We start from the raw sequence: 25,287 nt of genomic DNA, 5'->3' as shown, positions 1-25,287 counted from the left end.
TTTTTGCATGCTTTTGATAAGGCACTAAAATAATATGTAGACATGCAATGTTTACGTGATAACAATGGCACTTTGCAGCATGTACTCATGCTGTGCGTGATCATCACATAGGTATTCAAATTGCACGATGTGTGTGGACCGTGGACGAAGGGCAATCTGTGCGTCCGATTAATTACCTCCAACATTTATTAAAATTATTTTAAGTTACAAAAATGGAAATGGAATTGTTAGATCGATACTTAAATTAATTTATTTTTGAACTTACAGCTTCGAAGACAGATGCCATTAGCTTTGTTTTATTATGTGCTGCTCTATTGGTTAGTAAATAATAGGTAACATTTTTTTTAGTGTAATAGATATAGGGATTAACAAATAACTTTTAAGTTTAATTTTATCCTTATACAGTTATTTGAAATATACCTAATTAAATTTAGTAACAAGAGAAATCACGTGAAACGTGTTATTGCAGTACAATTTTTTTAAACTTTTCTTTCGTAAATATATCAACTGCACTTATTTATAGTTATAATTCATGTATAATATTTAATATTGGCTCTTGCGCTTATTGTAAATACATTTATATATTGTACAAGTATTTCTAATGTAAATTTTAAAAATAACTTAGCAATTATTATAGTCTACAAGATATCATTAATTTATTTTTTATTAGCTTACTAAAAAGCTTATAATGTAATGGACAAGTGTTAGTTGAAAAATAAATAAGCTAAAGAACATGACTAAATAAAAATGTTTGATTGAATTGATTTCTCTTTCATTTTTAAAAAATATTATATTGACTCATATACCTACTTCATTTTTATACCCTAGACATTTCATATTTATATTGTGAAAATATTTTTTAATTGCAGTCTGTGCAGGTATTATAGGTAGTATAATAGTCATATATTCGAAAAGAAAATAGATTATACTGAACGTTTAATAAAAAAAAGTGAAATAAATTGCAGTCATTACTCATTGCTCGTTTTTTATTAAAAATTAAAAAATATACAGAAAAGATTATTGTGCGTATATAGATATATTATATAACCGTATTAGTAATTACTGATTAATATTTAATATTTAATGTATAATTAGGTAATTTTAATATCAATGAACACATGTGTCAGAAACTGTAGAGAAAATTGGAAGCTGATTTTTAATTTATTACAATGTAAGTAAATAAAATAATTTAATATACATAGGTATTTATTTCTATACTGTAATTTGAAAGTTAATTGATTCATATCAATAATCAAACGATTATTGCATCCAGTAAGAAACGTATAAATGTAAAAAGATATATAGTACAAGTACTATAGTATACCTATAAAAAAGTAGGTTATTCAGTTATTATTATAATGACTTTATATATTAGGTTACGTATTATTATACTTTTAATATGGGGCAAACCACTGAAATATATTATATAGGTACATAAATCTCCGGATTCCTCAGACGTTAGTCATGTGTCTGACTGCAAAGTGCCTTAAGTGGTCTTATGAATTGAAATCTTTTGATTACCTATTGTATAGTGAAAACTGGAAAACTAGAATGTCTGCGGCTGTATCAAAAATATGTAACCGGATGTGAATTATTCCTTTTCCTACTACCACTAGATCCGAATTTGAGTCATGTCTTTATTCTATTTGTAACCCATTAATAGATTTTTTTTTGTTTCTATCGACTTAAAATATATGATATGACGCATATGTGCTGTTGCAGTAGAGAAAATCAAGCAGCAATATGGTATAAAACAATTAATGGGGGTGGCTAAATATTTTTGACAAAAATCTACTGAGAATATATTTTTCCTACGATGAACCATAAAATCACATTATTAGTCTAAATATTTTAAAACTTCCATTGTGTACATAAAATGATAATTAAATGATAGTGAAATGTTTCAGGTTTCTATATTGTTAATATTTTTGAGTAATAAATAAATTTTAAAATAATTTAAAGTTAAATCGTGATTTTTTAACTCCGTTAAAAATAACTAATAAGTTATAAGAAATCTTAAATTATACATTTACAAGCATCAGCTAGTGTTAAAATTAAAAAAAATATCTACTACTCGTCTGATTAATAGTTTAGATTTTTCAAAAATTATTGTAATAATAAGCAGTAAAAAATATCAAGAACCAAATTCAATTTTTTCGTTTGAAATATTTTGAATAAGTATTAAGTATCTATACCATATACTAGAGATCCTATAATAATATATATATATATATATATATATATATTATTATCTAGGCTCTCTAGTCTCTACCATCTATGTATTATTATTTTTAGTATAATAATAATCAATAATGAATGTGGTTTAGTATTTAAATTGATAATGTTTATATAATACCTATACACCTATATGCAATTGTTACACATTTACAGTAATAATACCTATGTAGATTGTAGATAGGTACATATACATTAAGGCCATTCACTGTATAGATGGCAGCAATGCATTTACAATAAATAATAGTAATAATATAAATACTATATAGTAAGAACTAGTGTTAGTTAGCAATGTGAAAGATGGTGTATTAATATTTTGTATTTTTATGAATGAACAGTGAACATACTATAGTGACCGTGTTGGTTAGATGACGTATAATGACCATGAATGTCTATGACGCATGAGTGACGGATCTGTTCGTTGTTTACCAGTACATTAGGAAACTGCAAAGAATATTATTTTAATACAGCAATGACGTATAGTAAATTTCATTCACCTCGATGGTTAGGTTTCATTCACCACTTGCTGGTATAAAAACCGCTTAATTTATTAATAAGATGCAATCGTTAAAGTCGATCTGTTTTAATTCGGTTTTTAATAACCACGGTGTCTGGTATGAACGTACATTTATCTTCACTGTAAAAACTTGGTCAACGTTTTATATAAACATGTTAGTATTAAAAATTATCGATAGTCAATTTAATAAAGAATTTCAATGATAAGTTTTGACTGAGAACATAAAAATTGATCACCTACATTACAATTACAAAGTTATAAATAATTCAATGCCGCCATCGCCGCCAGTTTCGTTTGATATCATTTATGTACATGGTTTAAAAAAAAAACGAAAGTTTAAGAAGATATCAGCATACAACCCATGAGCAATGTAGTCAAAATGCAATCAAGCAAAATTATTTTATTTATATTTTTAAGTAATTTTAGTGTAAAATAACACTCATTATAATGGTTAAATATAAAATATTAATTATAAAGTTATAAAGAATATTTTTTTAGAGTTTGACATAATATACATTTGCATAAAATATATTGTTTCAAAAAAATTTGCAAATTTTTATGTATTTTAGTATTTATTATTCTCTAAACTTTTATATAGGTTATTTTACTTTAAGATGACTCAAAAATCGTAAAATACGATTTCTTATGAATGTTTTTAATCTACATTGTGCATAGTGTATGGGTCTGAGAGAGAAAATAATTGTTGAACTAAAATTATCTTAAATACGTTTAAACAAAACTTTACAATATTACCATTAGCTTTGGTAATTTATCAACGGAAACCAGATATAATCAAAATTCATTATTATACGATCATACATTATACTAAATTCTTATCAAATAATTAAATGATAAGATATTTGTGCGAATTCGTTGTTGTTAATTATACGTAGATACCTGATTGTTGAATAAAAACTGACGAGGTCTATATTTATGTAATAAAGTTGATGAACCTATATAATATGTAGGTTGTATGGGATATAATATGTATCTAAAAAAGTGCGGTCGACCACATGGTCGCTCCGCGTCTATATACCACGGTCGTCTAGGGTTAGTCAGTGGTCGATGTCTTGGAATCGAGATGCGTCATCCATATACAACGCTTCGGATCTACGAAGACGCTATGATACACCTGCACGTATACTACACCATCGCGATACGTGTAAAAAAGCCCATGATTCAGTTTTCGTCAAACCATCGTTGCATTCGCGTCAACAGTTTTAGTATGCAGCAGTTGTCATATTACAATCGTACCGGCACGAAATAATATTAAGCCGTCGACACGGATTTATGAACTACGCGATGAGCTTTCTATATAAATATAAATAAGCGATATGATATACAACTGTCAAACGTCATTTGAAGTCCTCTCGCGGGTTCCTTTTTTCCTTTTAACGGCAATAATAATATATTTTAATACACTCGGTGTACGCGATGCACCGATATTCGTGGACGTGTTGCGATTTCGGCAGCTGTCTTCTATTCCCGCCGTATTGAATTTGATGGTGGACCGCTGGTGAAATGTGTGTGGATAACGTTATCAGCGACTTCTGCACGTGATGTCCGACATCGACCGCGAAGCTACAGTGCCCGAAGATCAAAACGCTGCCTCTACTGTCGTACTGCCAAACGGTGAGTTTAACACGTCATGGGTTTATAATATGTTAATATTATTCTGTAACATTATTTATACATGTCCACACTCCACGTTAATTGCTTATACGTTGTTGATGTTTTCATTATCCTCGAATGTCCACGCCAGAAAACTGTGTTTGATTTAATAACTTCCATATTTTTCTCGAAAAAAAAAATTCCGGAAATTAACCACATATAGAAATTGAAATTAAAACGTAACTGATGCTTAACGCTCTAAAAAATGTATGAAAGTAGATACTGAAAATTGTGATAGCAATTAATATAGTTTATAATCGCATAATCTTAACATTGTCATCTAAAGTCTTAAGTTAAACTTTTATTACACCCAAACCCATAGTCAATAGGTAATAATAAGTGTATACAATACATACAGTATACGTTTAGTAGTTAGGTTTGTTAAATTTTGTAAACATATATTATACCTCATATATAGTATAATATAGTATACATAGAAATATAGAATAAAGCCACGCGACAGCAGTTATTTAGTCATAGTTAGAAGATGCTCGATAGTCAATTTTTGTTAAACCTATATAACAGCATTGGTGGCTTGATTTACAAATAATTACGAAATAATCACGCATTTGGCTCACTACGATTACTATAACAATATTGTGACAATAATAATTCATACATGTGATATTAATATATTATCGACACTTTGACAGTAAATAATAATATGTAAGTTTACATTTAGATAATAATCAATAGTACATGATTACGTCGATCTTTTGTCTATTACCCATATGGCAATATACACACATATATATATGTATATTATATTGGTATATTTTGTAAAAAGTTAGTACATCAAGCGTTCAAATCCAACTCTTCCAACAGAATAAGAAATATTTTTCTTTCAATTATTAGTCTCTACCAATCGACAAAATATTAAATTGTTTTTTTGACAATGACAAATGCATTTAGAATTTTAAGAGTAAAAATTTATGAAGAATTTTGTATTAAAATTTCATATTTTTTAAACTATGACAAACACTTTTTATTGACAATTATTGAAAAATATACTAAATATTTTGGAATAAGTAATTATTTTCTAAAATAAAATTCAGTTTTGTTAATAGCCATATTTTAAAATCTATAAACTTAACAGTTAAGGTTGGTGAATCTTGGATTTTAAATACATTAATTTTAAAAATATCACAATCTATAACAATTTTATAAATTTTAATGGAATTATTAAAGAAGTACCGTCTAATTTTATTTCTAAATCTAAAAAAGGTTTTAGTATTTCATACATAGGCAGTACTTAATAAATGAATATGACTTTTGTTTAGATCCTTTGGACTGGACTAACGATCACGTAGCAGCATGGTTGAAATGGTGTAGCAAACATTTAGAGTTGTGCCCAATTCCGAAATCTCACGACTTTCCTAATACAGGTTATGAACTTTGTTCATTAGATAGGACCGAGTTTGACCGTAGATCACGGAACAGGCGTTCTGGCAGATTATTATTACTACATCTGTCATTACTTCGACAACATGTCACTGGAACGCCACCTAGTCCCAGCCTCACAACACCAGAAGACGGTAAGTGGTTATGTTTCATATTTTGTAACATACTAGTAATATTTTAATAATTTTACTCATATAGGTGATTTATTAAACATTTAAAATTCTATGTACACTTCTTAGGTTAGTAAGAAAATTTTGATAATCTCATAATAAATAATCTATATGTGATTAGATAGAATTTTTTTTATTTTTATATAAGTTTTTATTAGTAGATAATTTTATGATAACAATACATCCTGAAAATGTTAGCGAAACTTAATTGTTGAGTGAGTTTATATTTTATTTGGCATTTAAAACTATTTAGGTGTCTTATTTTCTTTAATAAAATTCACATTAAATTTGTATAGTTTCTTATATTGATATTATGTGTAACATATCATCTATCTATATATAATACAGAATATTAATTATTATTGATTAAAGTAAGATTATATAATACTATGTTATACTTATAATGATTATTATTAGGTGGTACATAAAATTAATTCTTGTTTGGTAATGAATTTTATTTTTAATCATTGAAACATGATGTTGAATTTATCTAAATAATTTATATTTTACTGGAAGTAAAGTGATCATAAGTATAATACACAATTAAAATAATATAATAGAAGATTTGACTTTCACAATCGTTACAAGTTTTATTTTTTGGCGATTTTTACTAATAGTTAAAGAATTTTATCCTTATATTTTCTTCTTCCTGTTTCTTTAGAAAACGTCATCGTTGTTGACAAGCTTAGTAGAAAATAGGGATAAAAATCCCACAGGGTCTAGAGCGTAATATATCACAGAGGGACACAGGTAATCCCCTTTAAGGCATGCTGTCGCTTAACCTCGGCCATTATTGCTTCTCGACATTTGACTTTTAGATTACTAGATTTTTTATCCTCATACCTCCTCCCGATTTTATTATTGGAAGGATCTCCAAGGCATGATTTATGCAACAGTCACCCCGAAATAAAATAACACTAGGAACCATTTACTTTTCATTTCTTTAGTCTTGGATATATTGTGTGTCGAATATATTAAACCCTAATGATGAAATCGTATTCAAATAGGTAGTGGATCGCATGCAATTTGAAAAATAATTTTTCTTCTGTGAGAAAATATTTGAAAGCAATGTTAAATGTTAATTAATTTTATTTAATTTGGAATGTATAAAATATAACTCTACATATACCATTATATAAATTATGTAATAAACATGTAATAAGAAAAATGAAAATTGCTATATTTTATATTATTTTAAATATAAAACATTAAAAATATCAAAGTTAAAAAATGTTATTATAACTCGCTTTAAAATTAAAATATTGAAAACGTACTTGAAATTAAGCAACAGACAATACTGTGACCTCTTAGTATAATAATATAGTGTTAGATTAAATTTTAAAACTAACAAAGTTAAAGGATAACTCTAAAATGTGTTTTATATTAACACTCTTGTAACTAATAAGACGGTGACAGCACATAATAAATAATAATATGCGTGTGAAATATCATAATATCGTTAAATAAATATATAGTATATCTGTACACCTATACTATATATAGTTATAAAGATTAAAATAAATTGTTGCTCGTCGATCTTGACACGATGTGTATATTATTACCTATTACGATCAATATTTGTCTTCGACACACACACACCATTTTGTATGCATTTATATCTATTCTGTGTTTCGTGAATTATTGTATAAACTAATTAATTCAGTATTGTTTCAAGAGTTGACCCGGCCTTTATGTTCTATGTGCGCTTTTAAAATAATTATAATAGCTATAGTTTGTAAAATTTATCGTGGGCACGAATTTTCGCTAATTACTTCATTCTTATTGTATCAACTGCCGAATCGTGCCATTTTGTTAAAAGATGTCAAATTCGTCGGAGAGTGCGCTGCCGTTTTCGATTATTGTGTTTATTCGTAAGATAAAATCGTTATATTTCTTTGGTATTAATTATTATATTATTTGCGGGCGCAATTAAATCGCCACTTATATATTTTATTTTTATTTACCTATCGTGTGTAAATTCTACTTAGAAATAGAACTTGGTAGCAGCTGGTCAGCCGTACATTGACAAACTGTGAGTTTTTTCTTATTGTTATTAATTGGTATTTTATTATTTGTACATTATTTATTATACCTATACTCTTATGATTAGATTTTCTAAACTCCCAAATATAGAAGATTTATTATTTTATGAACATGTTTTGGTCATTGAGTTAGAAAGGCTGCGTAGTTGTTGTATATTATAGTATAATTATAATATGCTGTATTGAGCCAAGGCGACAAAAATTATTATTATATTATATTTTTTCAGAAAATAAACGCCAACTATTACAGTATGTATATGGCTATTTTTTTTTATTTGTCTTATTTATACACTATAACACAAAACAAAGTACATATACACACTCACGTATATTATTAGTACAGTCATCTACTAGCACTCGCAAGATTTGCTCAGCAAACTTGTCCACTTCTTGTTGAGTGCTATACAAATATTAGGTACATAGTCTGGTCAGCGAATATAGGAAAGTGATGCGCACGATAGTATTTTGATTCTTATTATTATTATTTTGAGTCATATTGTTGTAATATTGTCCGTATCCAACTCATATAATTATAGTTTTCTCAAAAGTTTTCAGTAGAATATAATGTTTTTTTTTAATATTTAAGGTTTTTATTATGTTGACTTTAATGTTATAAAAATAAAAAATAAATTCCTAGTCTTAAATGTTTTCAAAGTTTAAAAAATAAAACTGTTAAACTGTATTTTTATAGTACCTATAGATTCGCTAATAAATATTTTATTATGTTTTAACAGTTGAAGGGTAGAATGGGTTCTTTTCTCTTTAATTATCACAACTCAATACAAAAGCACTTAAGTTTTAAATATAATACGGAATTTGCTGAGGACAATAGAAATACATCACTAGTGAAGGAGAGAAAAATAAAAATAAATAGTTTCAGAAAAGAAAGTATAAAAGGGGTACGTAAGGGTTAGTGATGTAGCAATATATTTTCATTCGTTGGCTGAGAATAGGAAAGAGCTTTTGAAAGTTTTCTAGATACAAAAAGTAATATTAATATAAATACGATTTAAATAAAATTTGAATATTTTTGTAATATTTTGTTCATAGTTTTATATACTTGTAAATACAATATTAGTATAATACTTATTTTTATAACTTTTATAATTTATATTAGTTATGCTATTTGGAATATATAATATAGTATCTTTTGTCTTTCCACACTCAGATTACACCACTTCTATGTGATTTGGGATATTTGCGAAAATGGCATAATATTGTATACATTTTCACTATGTGATATACGTATCAAGTAAAATCGATAACATACTTAAATAAAAATATTATTACATCATAAATTACGAGATGTTATACATTATAAGTATAGGTACCTATATAACGATTTATGATTAAAATACTATTTTTTTATGCGACGGTCTTGTGGTAACATTATCGTGTTGGTATTATAATATATTATAAAAGATATTTACTTTACTGGCAAACGCGTATATATTATCATAACAGGACGGCGACGTCGTTAAAAAGAATGAAAACGCGTATCATATACAGCCGTTTTAATAACAAGCGGCGGCGACGTCATTCGTATTATATGTAAAGCTCTCGAAACGAAAACGCGTTGTCGCCCTCGACGTCTACCAAAAGGCGGAGAAAACGCGGTTTAATAACGTCAGCTTATATTTAGAGAGAGACCCCCTCCACGCGCAATAGTCGGCTGTCATTATTGTTATTATTATTTCACCCTCCACGCGACGAGCAATAAAGACATTGAATATATAAATCAAATTATAATAAACGCGCAGTCTACACACACACTTGTAGCAGTGTATATAATACGTATTATACACCCGAAATATTATGTCGCGTGTGTGTATTATGAAACGGCTACAATGCCTGTATAATAGTATGGTGCTACTTGAGTATAGTTCATACACTGCGGTACCACAACGTAATAATAATTCTGGAAAAAGATGAGGCGGCGGTGACGTAAATCTCTACCGGTGTTGAGAATTTGCGTAGAGCAGGCCACCCGTGGTTGTGTGCGTATCCGTACATAAGATACCCACTCATATTATTTTATACACACTTATATAATATACATATATATGTGTGTGTGTGTGTGTGTGTGTGTGTTATACTGTATTATAAAATAATAATAAATAAACCACATTATAATATATTATAACTCTTATTATAATATGAACAACGAATAAAATAGAATTTCACGCTGCGCGCGTGCGGTTGAAAAACGTTAAGTTAGGATCCGTAATAGTTGGCGTACAACTACATAATATTACGGTTGGATGATGACTTTATAGCTGTATAATACTTGACATCTTTCAACATATGTATATTCAATGCAGTATTATTTATTTATTTTTTTCAATTTTCTAATTTTCTAAACGAGCAATCGATAAGCTTTCGAAAACGCTATTAAAATAGTTTTTCTACTGCAGCATTCTTCAAGGTTTTTTTCAAACCTGTAGTTATTTTATAATTCGTGAACAATTTTATTGAGATTTACATCATCATAGTATAAATCTTTTTCATACAATGTATTATTCAATTTTAATATGATAGAGTAATTGACATACTTTATTTAAACAATTAATATTTGTTGAACTTTTTTCATAGATTTTTGTTTTTTATTTTTTTATTTATTTAAATTTTTAATTTTACTTACCGTTTACATACCCCCTGCATTTGGAAACTGTGCAAAAGTTAACATAACTTGTGTTAATACATTGCTATTGGTCTATGGTTACTGTAACCAGCGTTTGGTAATATCTATTCAAATTTTCCAAGTTCAAACGAATGTGTGACAAAGAGATCTTCATTCAATTATTTATCCTAAATAGTCATTAAAATAATATATTCTAGAATAGTAGAATGTAATAAAAGTATATAATAGTTTATAAACTAGTTGTTGTCTTTCTAAGCATCGTTCATATAATATGAATTTATATTTTTTATGTTACAAACTATCGATGACTAAATTATAATGACATATTTCAATAGGTATAGATGACGATTTGGAAATACTATTGTATCAATTACGTTAACTATTTTTATAATCGAGTAATATTATGGCAAGAAATCCGTTAGTTTGTGATAAGTCTATATAAAAAAAACTAAGCAACTGGCACCAACCAGTACAAACCTTATTATTTCATGCTTACCATATGGTATAGAAGTGCAGTCTTTTTAGTTTTTAGTTTTCAATTTTTAATCTTTATGATTCAAATATTTTATATATATTTTTAATTGATAACTCATAAATCATTACTATGTATCCTATATGTATAAAATACAGTAATATAATAAAGAAGAGTCATAATTACTAAAACTATAAATGAACACATCGAGAGAAAATCCCTCATAATACTTAACTTAGGAACCAATTGAGTATTTTGTTTATATCTTATCGACACTTATCTGGATATATTTATGTTAAAATGTAAATATTATACTACCCAAAAGTAAACATTTTTAATTAAAGTTTTAATTGATTTTTGCTCAAAACAGATGCAAAAAATCGTTTTTAATCGGAAACGGAAAAAAGAAAACGTAAGATTATATAGGTATGCAAAGAATCAACAACCCATATTGTATACGTATCTGCGCGTCTTATATTATACGTTTTGAGCAGTATTCAATTAAAACGAATGTATAAGGGTGAATGAAATGTTTATTATCTGTACCTATAAAGGCTGCACTTATATACATTATTTTACCAGTGGCAAAGGTCGGGGGATTAAATGAAACTGCAGTAGCCATATAGTAATAGATTCGTATTAGTATCGTGACGAAGTGTGGCGTAACGTTTCGAGCTTAATCTGGATGGTTGGTGTCAAAATCTCTACACCAGGGTCGACGCGAGGTCGTTGATTATTTCTACTCGTATATAACAATCAGTGGAGTCGTATCTACACACTTAAAATATCATTGAAAAGTGGACGTTGGATCGTTGGGCAGTGCGTATATTATATAGATTTCGAAAGTGGAAAGACACAGAAAAAAGGACTACGGTCAACACCCCAGAGACGCGATAACAGTTTTAACCCCTACGCACCGGATAACATCGGCCCTTTTGTTAAAAATGACCTCTTTTAATCAAAGTCCCTTCCGATTTCATTTTACCCATTACATCCACAATAACGTATATAAACAGTCACACCAAACAAGAAACATCTATTTTAAAAAACTAAAAAATCGCAATAATAATTGATCTGTTTCCATAAGTATAATATATATATATACGTTTTCAATACTCATTCAATCCTTATAAATAATAAAATATTTATTACTTATTAGATTATTAATTCATAAATATGTTTATGAATATTATGAATCACAACATTTCCAAAAAAAAAAAAAAAAACTATCAGAGTTTATTTAATTTAAATATGCTCATACTTGGTCAAATTAATTATAATATTATAGTAACACTTTTATGCTATTAGATTTTAAACAAATATTTTAGTTATTAATGTTTTAATATATTCTAAACATTTAATAAATAACCTACAAGGCTACAACCATATGACATTTATTAAAAAGTAATTTTAACTGTAATTAAATAATAGAATCAAAATTATTTGTCGTTAGACGTTACAACATATAATCGCTCAGTCAGTTATTGTTTAAGATCATTTAAAAAAATAATATCGTACGTAAAATCAAAATTAATAATCATTAAGAATAATCATTCTAAAAATAATGATAAATACTACACAGATATTATACATCTAAATATTATTTATATGGCATTAGATTAATTTCAAATAGTAAAAATTTTACGTAAAATCAAAATAATATTAATAAATACAATTACAATTCTAGGTAGATATATATATATATATATATATATTATATATATATCAATTTTAAATATTATTAATATTGCATTTAATCAAATTTATATAGAACAAAAATAAATAATATATATCAGCCGTCAGTTGTCGTTTAAGATCGTCTAAAAAAGTAAGGTCGTACGTAAAATCAAAATTAATAATACACATTAGTCAATAATTATATAAGAATTTCAATAATACAATTTTTTTTTAAATATTCTACTCTATTTAAATGTTTTTCTTTGTACTCATTCCACGCTTCATAAGTAAATTGTATTTGTTCTTTTTGGTCTTTACGTATAGGTTTTATTTTACTCTTTTTGAGCTCATTTATTTTCTATTAGTATTAATTTTAAATTTTCAATAACACTAGTTGATGGAGGATGAAGTGAATAAAATTGAGAGTTAAATTGTTTATGAAATAATTCAGCCCAAATTGATGGTAAAAATGGACATCTTTCAATGATATAATTATTAAATATATAGTCAGAAAATTCGGATAAATACTCCAAATTAAAATTTAAAAGTTTTATAAATAGCAACGTTACACGATTTTCACCTGATCTGAATCGAGCGCATATGGGCTATGATTTGGGGCGCAATGGACTACGATAAATGGATTCGGGCGAAAATGGGTTGCGCCGAATTTAAACGACTATGTGGATTTTTTTTTTTATCTAAATTTAAATATTAATTATAGAAATATTAAGTACATTATTGTATAGTAATAATTATTAAAATCCATATTTTATAAGTAACTACTACAAGTGTGTATATAGGTTTTTTTTGCTCTAACGTCTTCTCAATGTATAATAATTTATTTACGGAATAGAACAACAGATAATCTACATCGAAAAGGAAATATATTTAAATGTATTATACTTCTTCTTCTTCTTCCAGCTTTAAAGGCCATTAAGGCCTATTGCTGGAAAACAAATCTTCTTTCATCTGTCTCTGTTCAGAGCTGTTTCAATAATATTTTTTATCCCAAGTTGGTTTAGTTCTTTTTTATTTTTGTCTATCTATCTCTATTTTGATTTTCCAATCGGCCTCCTTCCCTGAGGAATCGAGCTTAATACAGAATACAGTATTTTCTATTGACTTAGCCCTAAACACATGTCCAAGCCAATTAGCCAACTCAGTCTCTTGTGGCGTATTTCCGCTATTATGTTTGGTTTTCCGAATAATTCCTGCAGTTCTCTGTTAGACTTAATTTCGCATGTTTGGTCTTCGTTACTTTTTGGTTCATAAATCCTCCTGAGAAAAATTGTATTTAGTCTACAAGTAAAATGTGAGTAATAAATTATAAGTTATAACATGAAGGTATAGATACATAACGGGTACAAATTTCAATTCACGTAAATTGTTATTAATGGTAGAATATGGAATAGAATATTTCTCTATATTATGTTTGGAGAGTGGAGGAAAATTTCTTCTTTCACGTTATAGATTACTCGGTAACCTTACATGTGGTAAAAATGTGTGTAATATCATATATAATAAAAATAAAATATAAAATAAATAAAATATATTATAAATTTATAAATTTAATAAGTTTCGATAAGTAAAAAGCGTGTATGCCGCTGTATGTATCTAGCTTAATAGTATTATAATATTAAGTATTATAGGTACTCATTAATACATACATAATGTATATCTATGGAGTATCATGAGAATCACCAAGTTACTTTTTACTAAAGTTTACAATTTATTTATAAGATAATTTTTTTATTAGATCTTATGTATTAGCCTCTACGCATGAACAAAAGTATATTATACATAAGTGTTTATTAAAAGACAATAGCATATACTTATATTAGTACACACGGTTTAAACAATACAGCTTGTATATTATAATATGTATTTTTAAATTTTGAGATATATGGCGTATGTTATGTGGCTTAAAAAATAATGATTTACTCGGTCTGAGAAATGATTATGTTGCAGGTCCAATAATCTTATATAGCAGCGATCACAGTCATTTTATCGTGTTTTGTTCTCTTCTGCAAAAGTACTGATGCACTCAGTCAATAAAAAGCTAATGGCTATAATATGTGTTTTAAACTTTTAAACTTTTTTTATTGATCTCTTAGAAAAAATCCAAATTCATTGGCCCTAAGTTATAGTTGTGTTATTTGCAAATAAAATATAGAGAATACATTAAAATTAAAAAATGACTATTTTTTTCAATTGCATTGTAAAAGATTGTTAATTTAAAAAATTGTATTATAGGTAATCTTTAATTTTTCTTTCTCAGTTTCTATCCTCAGTGCTGTATCAATAAGAATCTCTTCCATATTAACTCTGTGTCAGTATCACTCCTATTTATGAATTCGGTTGCAATGTGTTTCACTGTTAGTTTTATACCTTAAACTTTATAAGTCCTTTCTTTGTCATTAAGTACCCATGCATTAATTTCATATGCTTTATTCGCACGTGATTTAATAGTGATTTCTTTTCAGAGAGGTATTACTTCATCGGTTTGTCGTTCTTTTTATCGTATTTACTTTTGAAATTAGATTTTATTTATAGTGATACTTATGTAGTTTTAATAGTTTTATAATAATATTGAATAGACATAGCAAGCAGCCACTGGGTGTAAGTATATAGGCGTATACTAGTACCTATAGTCTATAGGTACCTACTTTAACTGTGGTGTTTTTATATCGTATAATGGTATAAATCTGTGTAAAGTTTTTCGTCCAGTCGCTTTAAAGACAATATTATGTGTTCTAGACAATAATAATATTATGAGTCATGCACAACTAGAGTAAAAACAAAATTTTGAAAAATATCATTTGGTGCCTTAAATCAAAAGCGTGTGCGTGCATATAACACATTGCAAACCATATTAGAGCGCACCGAATAGGTGGCATAACAACATGCAACGACTTGATATAAACTTGGTACGTTGTATAACATATAAATGTACGTCGTCGTCATCGTCGGGGCGCAGGAAAATCGTCGCGAAGGCGTGGACTCTATCGGAAGCTGGAGGCGTGTATAAAAAAATGGTGTTTCCGCGACCTATCGGCGGGTAGCTCGAACCGCCGCTTGCCCATCGCTGGCGCGGTGGGTTAGGGGTGGGCGGCCGAGTGGGGATGGATTAGCTCAACAGAGTAGTTCTATATAGGTAGTATATTTCACGAAAATTGTGGAGAAAACTCGCCGTAAACTGTTTATGCGGATCAGTCGCGCCGTTATATGTGTATAGTGTATACTATATGATACTGCAATCATTGCACCTAGTACGCATTGCTGTTACGACAACGGTCGCGTGATGTCGTCGCCAGTGTACACGCGCTCCGCTCGCCACCGACCGTTCGACATGTTTTAATACGTAGTCGTAACTACACAATATTATTCTGTTTTACACGATATATATTATACTGTAATAACACATGTTTCATGTACAATCTAAGTATAATTCTTATGTAATAATCATAAATCGTATTAATTAAATGTTCATTACGACTAAAAGTAGTGTATAAAATAAATTGTGATTATCGTCGTCACCGTCATAAACGATCACTCGTATTCGTCAGCGCAATAGTATTACTTAAGATTATATATAGGTACCTCGGCCGATGAGATGTGCACTGTAACGACGTGAATATCGTGTGCTCTTACACGGCGGTCCACAAGTACATAGGTATAGATGTGGCAACTGTCGGCTTGCGATCGGAATGATCTCAGGAGACACTTGCAGATGGCCACCGCCCTCAACCGGGCCAAACCATTCGGACATTCGGCTCAACTCTTCTACAATGGTTTATACAATATTATATACATACTTACATAGATATTAAGTGATATAATACACATATTATAAATACATTCATCACTAACCGGGGTCGTGCAATGTTTGACCTATCTCTATTTTTTTTCTGGTATAAATGTTTATGGCAAACAAATCGCATCCCAAGATCCTTTTTTCATACGAATTGCGTCCAATGAAATTAATTTGATTATTATACTAATCGCATCCGATGTCGATGTTGATGTTGATACTTCATAATTTCCTATGAATTAGTTTTGATGACTTATCATAGAAATAATCTATTGGATTGTATTTTAAATTATTGCTTAATTTTTGTCTATTTAATATTCTAACAGAATAACTTGCAATCAGGACACAATTAGTATAGTCGCATAAAAAAACCTGGTCGTAATTCATATATATGAAATAAGTTAAATTAGTTAAATTATTTTTTTTAAATTAGTAATATTACTAATCACAATTTTTATATCGAGGACGCAATTCGTATGCAGCCTAAATGTTATAACCAGCTGATTTGTCCGATCTAACTTACAACAGGTAATCCACATACCATCATATTAGGTATGTTATCATTAAATATATTTCATCATATAATATAATATCTTTATTAACTGACAGTATTTTTCATTATTATCCTGAATGGCTGAATCTTACAATAACGGAATTCCAAATTTTCTTCTTTATTATGCTACTGTTTGGTTGGTACAACTATTGACTATCATAGTTTTTTAAGGACGACTTTATAAGCTTTATATGGTTGAATTTATTTCAACTTCAGAACACCATTCATCAAATGAATTGTATTTTAACTCTATCATATCTGTCCTCAAAAAAAATCATTGTTTTACGGTAACATCTTTGTTCACACAATCTGGTTTATTTTACATATACATTACATAATATTATAGGTTACGAATAAATAAATTGTTATTTACTGAAAGATAAAAAATAGCGATAGGTCTAATTTTGTACCAGTAACTTAATAATTAAAACATAGAAAAATATAATCTGTGACGCTCATGTCCATGATATTTTAAGGATTAGGATATATACTCCTATACTAAAAATATTTTTTTTTATTCAAAAATGTACCTTTGTAATTGGTTTAAAACCATTTAAAAGAATATTTTCAGTAAAAAATTATAAAAAATTATCCAAAATTTGAATATGTGATGTAAAATGGGATATATTTAGAGGGTCTGCATCACCTTTTTTTCAGTGAGTACGTGGTGGTATTATTGTGATTAGGAAGGTTATAACTCACAACTAAATAATAAGTTAAGTGGATAAACGCTTGTTTCTGATAATTTTTGTTAACTGCGCTATTGAACATGAATCATTATATATTTATATAATTATATATACCTATTTTCAGGGATATACAATATAATATCACTCCTATACTATTTCGCTACAGTCTCATGTTATTTATACACATAAATTAATATAAAATACATCTGAATGGTTATAATTATTTTATGTAAGTTACGTATTCTATAATAATTAACTATATATAATTATAGTTATTTTAATTATTTTTACCATAAGTTGATAATAATAAAAGCTTTTTTTAACGAAATACACCGTTAAAAAAATATAGATCATAAAAATTAAAAAGGTAACGTAATGAATAATAAAATAAGTAAATCTGTTCCTTGATAATAGTGATGTCTTGTACTTTTTTTATAAATTATTACAAGGATGCGTGTAATTATATATGTTATGTATAATTCCGTTGCAGTATTATATACAATCATGAGACTTTAAACTCATTAAGACTGTTAAGAGGATACTACTACACAGACCGTTAATTTAAGGGGTTTTAATACAGGATTAACGGTGTAGTGTTCTCTGCTCTCTTAATTGTATACTGTCATTTTAATATGAATAAGTTTTTTTTTTATATCTTTTGGTTATTATTTATTAAATGACGAATGTATATAATAATGGTACAATAACTACTTACAAATCTTAAAAATTGCATAAACGTGATTACAATAATGCATTTTAACATTTGATATTATGCTATTTTAGTTTTATACACTTTATTCATTACACAAACCAATTTAGTTGTACTTAAATATATTATGTAATATTTTAAATATTTTTTTTTATTTTTGTAATGTATTTGTTACAGACACCAATAACCGTAGCAGTTGAATCGCAATAAAAAAATAATAATATACTACGTACTCCATTATATATATACATATATTATATTATAACCAAAGCTGTAAAATTAAATTAATACCTACTGTCTAAGATAACATTTTATTTTACACGTATGTCCGAATCTATGTACTGCCCACTTCAAAAACATCGCGTTCCTCTATACTCTGAATTAATTGATATTATTCAAAATATTTCAACAAGTTTTATTTATTTAAAACGGTATTTTAAAATATTGTTTACACTCTGAGTAAAATGTATAAAATTTGATTTGTATTATCAAATTAATTTTTAGTTGTTCACATATAAAAACATGGATAAAATTTCCTTTAAATATAATTGTGATAAATCAGAGGTATGACAAAACCATATTTTAACTATTTACTGTGGTCTGTGATCATTTATATAAGTTTATACCCATGTATAAAATAAATAAACGAAATATATATACATATAGGTATATTTTAATCTTAACTTGGTCTGAAAACTACAATTTACTAGATAATAACTCATAAAGTAATATAAGTAATAACTAAATATTTTTTTAAATATTTTAGCTACATATTTTGTAATTTTCATAGGTGGTTTATATTTAGTATATAACAAATTCTCCAATTTATTGAGGTTAAAAATGTAACAACAAGAAATTAACAACTAATTAATGTCCAAATATAAACCAATACTCAAACGTTATGTATAAAGTTATAAAGTTTTAATAATTATTTAATATTTTATTTATATAAAAGTATATGTAAATTTCACAGCAAGTAAATGTTATATAAATATACAACGAAATTAATCAAATATGACGTGTACTAGCGTTGTGGTTATATAATAGATATTGTCTATTATATATTATCGTTTATCAATATTTTTTAATAGATAATGTTTAATCCATATTTGTCTGTTCTTCACTTCTAATTATTATTTTAATGGTAATTTAGTGATGACGGCGATGTTGGACTTAATCGATAAGCCGCTAAATTATTATTTTTTTTTAAACTATTTAACGTTTATCTACCTATATCTTATTTGATTTAACTATTTTCAATTTATTTCTTACAATGTGTGTTCATGATTGAATTAACTAAAATTTGTTTTAACTAATATTACATAATATTACAATAATTTTTTTGTCAAAACTTTTTAAATACTTTTCAATTAATTCCCTATAGTATCTACAATTTAATATATAAATAAATATTATAATAAAGCTGATATCAGAAATACCCAATTCATATATATTTTTATAGATGAAAATTGTATTACATAGAATACAGTTTTTAAAATATTGATAAATATCTACATAAATTACTATAACATTAACATAATCATATATGAGTTATACTTAATATTCTAACTTAACACATTCGTTTTAGTATGATAGTCACATCCTGCAACATTTCGTAATAGTTAATAGTAATTTTTTAAAATTTAAATTGATTTATGATGATCACGTCAACTTAATGGTGTGCAATTCAAAAAACCAGAAAGTCACTTTAATACTGCTGTGGATCTTACTTATTAAAAGTTTATAGAACTTTTTAAGCATAAAAAACAATTTATCTTATAACGTGGTTGGTCTTAAGATTTAAATAGACTTCAGCGATAAATCTTATACAAAAGAATAATTCTTGAGAATTCTTCCTCTCAAGAATTCTTGTTTTTTAGAGCGAAATTATATTAAAAGTGGATCACTCTTCGCATGATTATTTTTCTGTTGATTTTATTGTTTTTACCAGCTGATAGAAGAGTTCATTAGTTCAAACTAACTTAGGTTTCCTAAGCAAGTTACTATAGTCTAAATGTATACCAAATGGGTTTGGTAAATGATATTTTAATTAAATGCAGTGAGTATTCAAAGTTATCAATCAACAGTTTTTTCTATTCACATAATACGTACCTAGTCATAAACATAAAATAATAATTAATTTTTTTTTTCAAATAATAATATTATCTAGAGATTAATACCCAACCATATTGATCAAAGTAGTTGATTTAAATAGAATAATATTATTAAGAAGTCATATGATTAATATGATTTATTTTGTACTGTTTGAATCAATGCATTTTAATAAGTATATTTAAACAAATGTTTAGGATTTGAATTTTTAATATTATCGTTTTCGATGATAAATTTTTATTATTTTTAATTATCTAATCAAACGCAATAAATCATATTATCTTAATAGTTACACATAATATATACATATTAGGTATATAAAAGTCCAATAATTGTGATGTGAATTTTTAATTTAGACTCCCCTATAAAAGAAAAAAGTAAACAACGAAAAGAATCGCGTTTATTTTTGTTAAATAGGATTACAAAGGATTTGGGACCCCCTGTAGCTCTGCATTGCTTATATATTATAATTACAATACTTACTATTAACCCCTCAATATATTTAAGATGATGTCAGACTACCAGAGCGATATTTGTTTTCTCCCTCAGACCTAGCCACCGCATAAACAAAACACATTTACGTAAAATATTTGTTTACAACTTTTAAGTAATTTTAAAATAAAGCATCTATATTATAGGGAATATAATATTCATAAAATGTGTTTGGCGTATAAGTTTTATATTTTAATATTATTTGACTTCATGTGATACTCAACTTAATGCAGCAAATGTGTTTTGTCTATGTTGCATATGGTCCAGAAAAGGAAGACAATTATAGTATCCTGACATCCGCTCAATAAAATGTAGTAATAAAAACATTACGGCGTGTGTCTTTCAGTTGTAAAATTAATTCAGTGATAATCTGACGGTGTATTATAATATATAATATTATGCCGTTTTTAATTGTACAATGTCCGCATATTATGTATTATTAAAAGCGTTTGCGTGTTTATTTATAGATCCATACGAGGTGGTCAACGCTGCTAGCAGTCGACTTGTAGCCCAAGCGGCCGCGGGCTCTGGACAAATACAATTGTGGCAGTTTCTGTTGGAGTTACTGGCCGATTCCAACAACGTCGGGTGTATTTGCTGGGACGGTCCCGGTGGTGAATTCAAACTGATTGATCCGGACGAGGTGGCCAGACGTTGGGGCGAACGCAAGTCGAAGCCCAATATGAACTACGATAAGCTCAGTAGAGCTCTTAGGTATTAATATAAAATAAATATTGTTTCTTTTCGTAGTTGTCTAGCCAGGATTTTACTTTTAGGTGTGAGGGGTGGAGAATAATATTATATAGGGTAGATTAAATATAGTACCTACCTCTTAAAAGTTTTATTCTCGATGATAAAAGAACATTTTAAACTTTGCAGCAACCATTATATAAATTACAATAGGTACATGGTTACGTCTCGGTTTTAAGTTGTACATTTAGTATTTGCAGAACAATATACAAAAACATTTAAATTTTTTTCTCTGGCTATATACATCACAGTTATAAAACATATAATATTACAAAACAGAAGTTAGACTGGAACATTTAATTACAGTAAAACAAGGTCATTACAACCGATTTATACTGTACTCAGTAAAACTTATTGATAATAGTTTTATTTATTTATCGATCATTCGAATGTGTAATTTCATTTGAAACTATTCTATGTAATATATTTATTACAATATTACATATATAGTTTACGTAATATTGACATTATTGTTTCGTTACCACAGGTATTACTACGACAAGAACATCATGACCAAAGTTCACGGTAAGCGGTACGCGTACAAGTTCGATTTTCACGGGCTGATGACTGCGTGTCACCAAAGCCAGCCGCAGATGCCGACATCACAGTCTGGCCTCCAAGCGCCCGCTGGCCCATCGTCAGCCGTTGTGCCGTCTACTCCGTCACCGTCTGACTTTGCCGGTGGCCTGTATAGCCAGCAGCACGCTTCCGCTTCCGGCCCGTCGACCGCTATATTTCCGACCGGTCCTTCTTACTGGGCCACATCCGCCGCAGGCCTGTCCACGCTATACCAACACCCGGCTGGGCCTCGGTATCCTCCGTAATTCAATGCATCATAATATATGATATTATAATATAATAATCTATAATAGAGATGGGTTCTCAAACTAGTCAAACTCTCGAATACCACAAACTATTCGATATATTCATATTATATTATACAATACAGAGATCGTAGGAAATTAATACTCGAAATCTAATATTATAAATTCGAATGTTTTGAACAATTTGAGAAAAAACGAAGTTTCGATTTCATGAAAATTTAAGTTCCACCCATCGCTATATAACATACACAAATAGCTGTATATACCCGCGCGCTGCAGTGATATCACACATCATTTTTTCGAAGTGTTATATTGAACAAATGTTATCGTTTAAACAATTCAATAATATTATATGATTATTATTATTTAGAGCTGATTCCAATACAACGCATTATTCGTAATTTTATTTCGTAGAAGGTTGAAGCAAAGGAACTTAAACGCAATATTATTTATTTTTTTTTTTTGTCGTTGTACATAAAAACAAACCTTAATACCATCACAGTACCATTACAGTACACCTCGCGCCATTCCTGTCACTACCATACACACTTACTCGCAAAAGGGTGAACACACAATTTTTTCCCCTCAATATTACGTGACTTTTATTGAGACTTAAGTATATAAAAAATTATACTTCAACAAATATAACAAATTATACGTACCTATGACTTTGAAATTTTCATAATATAGTGTCTTATATTATAAAAAGATAATCGTAAATATTACAAGGAACATAAAACATACATATTATACTCTACAACTTACAACTCAAAAATATTCAATATTCATATAACTTGGTTCAAAATTAAAGAATTGAAATAAGCCTATAACTTACATGGGACCTATAGATAATAACTCTAATCTTTACATTTGATAAAAAATTAATAATTCTTAATTTTATCTAATAGTAAAAATAATTGAACAAAATGGATTATTCTGCATGTAAAATTGTAAAATTTGGTGTGTTATATGCTTTAGTTAGACAATATGCATGTATAACATCTTCTTTAAAGGTTTATATTTTCATACATCAATTTATATTAATAATACAACCGAGTTCCTAATATCTTTCTTCAATTTTTAAAGGCCATTGAAGCTCATTACTGCAACATAAACCTGCTTCTACCTGTCTCTATCCTGTGCTACTGTTACTATTTGGCAGAGATAGGAATGAGATAGAGATCATTCCTATCTATGTCAAATTCTTTTTTGTTTTATTTATCCACTTTTTTATGGCCTACCTAGTGGTCTTTTCACACGAGTTTTCCATTTTAAAACCTCTTTCATCAGATTATTTGACTTTTATAAGTGGCCAGCTCATGCGATTCTTCTATAATACATTCTTTTTTAATACCCTACTAATTATTAATGATTTAATACTTACGAGTACAAATTATCTCATTAAATTTATCTAAAAATTATTAAAAACCCATTAAATTGTAATACCGTTTTACTTAAAAGTTTATATGGTAAATTTTTATTTACAATTTTGTTATCGAAGTATGAAATAATTTATTATTACTTAGAGTTGCTTATATTCATAGTGGGTAGTTGTTACATAAATAGTCTATGGTGAGTTAAGTTGATTCACAAACTAAAATCTTGGGTATGATACGCTATACTTGCTTATATACATTTTATATTATAATGGTACTTGACTTAACTCAACCGTGCCGTATAGTGACTGCACCTGACCGTTACCCGTAATTTGCATAACAAACAGTGTGATTGATTTGACGACGATTGTCATCCACTGACGATGAAATGTTGACCATATTGTTATGCGCAACAAAAGCAGTGTAACTTTTGGACATGAATCAATACTACAATTATTATATGGTGGTTTATTGCTTTAAAAAAAATACACAGTTTGAAATAAGACACATTAATAATAAATATTTTTTTGCAATGGCTGGTTATTTAAAAACGTTCAAATTATCAAATTTTTAAATAAAGATATTTATATAGTTACTATATTATTTAAAAAAAATAAAAATTAATTATTATAAATAGTTATACTAAATTAAATAGATAAATTGTGATTTTTTTTTTGTGCCTATATAAACAAGATTGTTAGGGGCATAAAAGATTAATTATGATAAATATGATATGATACTATTGGGAGTTATAGCCATCATAACACATAAATTCCGTTTGAACTATTTATGATAGGTTTGCACATACATTTTGATTTCCTTATCACTAAGTTACACTAAGCAAATTTCTTAATTAAGATTTTACTACCTATTAGGTATGTAAAATGCTGCAGCGCACGGTCGATATTAGATTATTAAGTATATTATTATGTATCATACAGTAACAAGTTCCTTTAAGTCGATAAAATATATTATATATATATAATTTGTATAATAATATAAAGTGTAAATATATAAATATTGTTGTGTTATTTTTTAATTATGTTCTGAGTATTTTTATTGTAACATATTTCTTGAATCACGCTCAGAAACGTTTTTCGTGTGTGATAATATCTTTGTTTATAAATATTGTATTACAACAAACA

At 27.8% G+C, this 25,287-nt stretch overlaps 1 protein-coding gene across 1 annotated transcript; it reads left to right on the top strand.

The window, feature by feature from the left end:
• Nucleotides 1–3,874: 3,874 nt before the first annotated feature.
• On the top strand, nucleotides 3,875–25,181 carry LOC114123986 (DNA-binding protein D-ETS-6-like). The gene is made up of 4 exons (XM_027987141.2): nucleotides 3,875–4,384; nucleotides 5,704–5,958; nucleotides 21,660–21,906; nucleotides 22,430–25,181. Exons 1-4 carry the CDS (start codon nucleotides 4,312–4,314, stop codon nucleotides 22,764–22,766), a joined length of 912 nt encoding a protein of 303 aa, XP_027842942.1. The 5' UTR covers nucleotides 3,875–4,311; the 3' UTR covers nucleotides 22,767–25,181.
• The last annotated feature ends 106 nt before the right edge of the window (nucleotides 25,182–25,287 follow it).

Source organism: Aphis gossypii, chromosome 2, assembly GCF_020184175.1.
Source record: "Aphis gossypii isolate Hap1 chromosome 2, ASM2018417v2, whole genome shotgun sequence".
Lineage (NCBI taxonomy): Eukaryota > Metazoa > Arthropoda > Insecta > Hemiptera > Aphididae > Aphis > Aphis gossypii.
The sequence above is the reverse complement of the archived record's forward strand: the minus strand, read 5'-3'. Positions and strand labels throughout refer to the sequence as shown.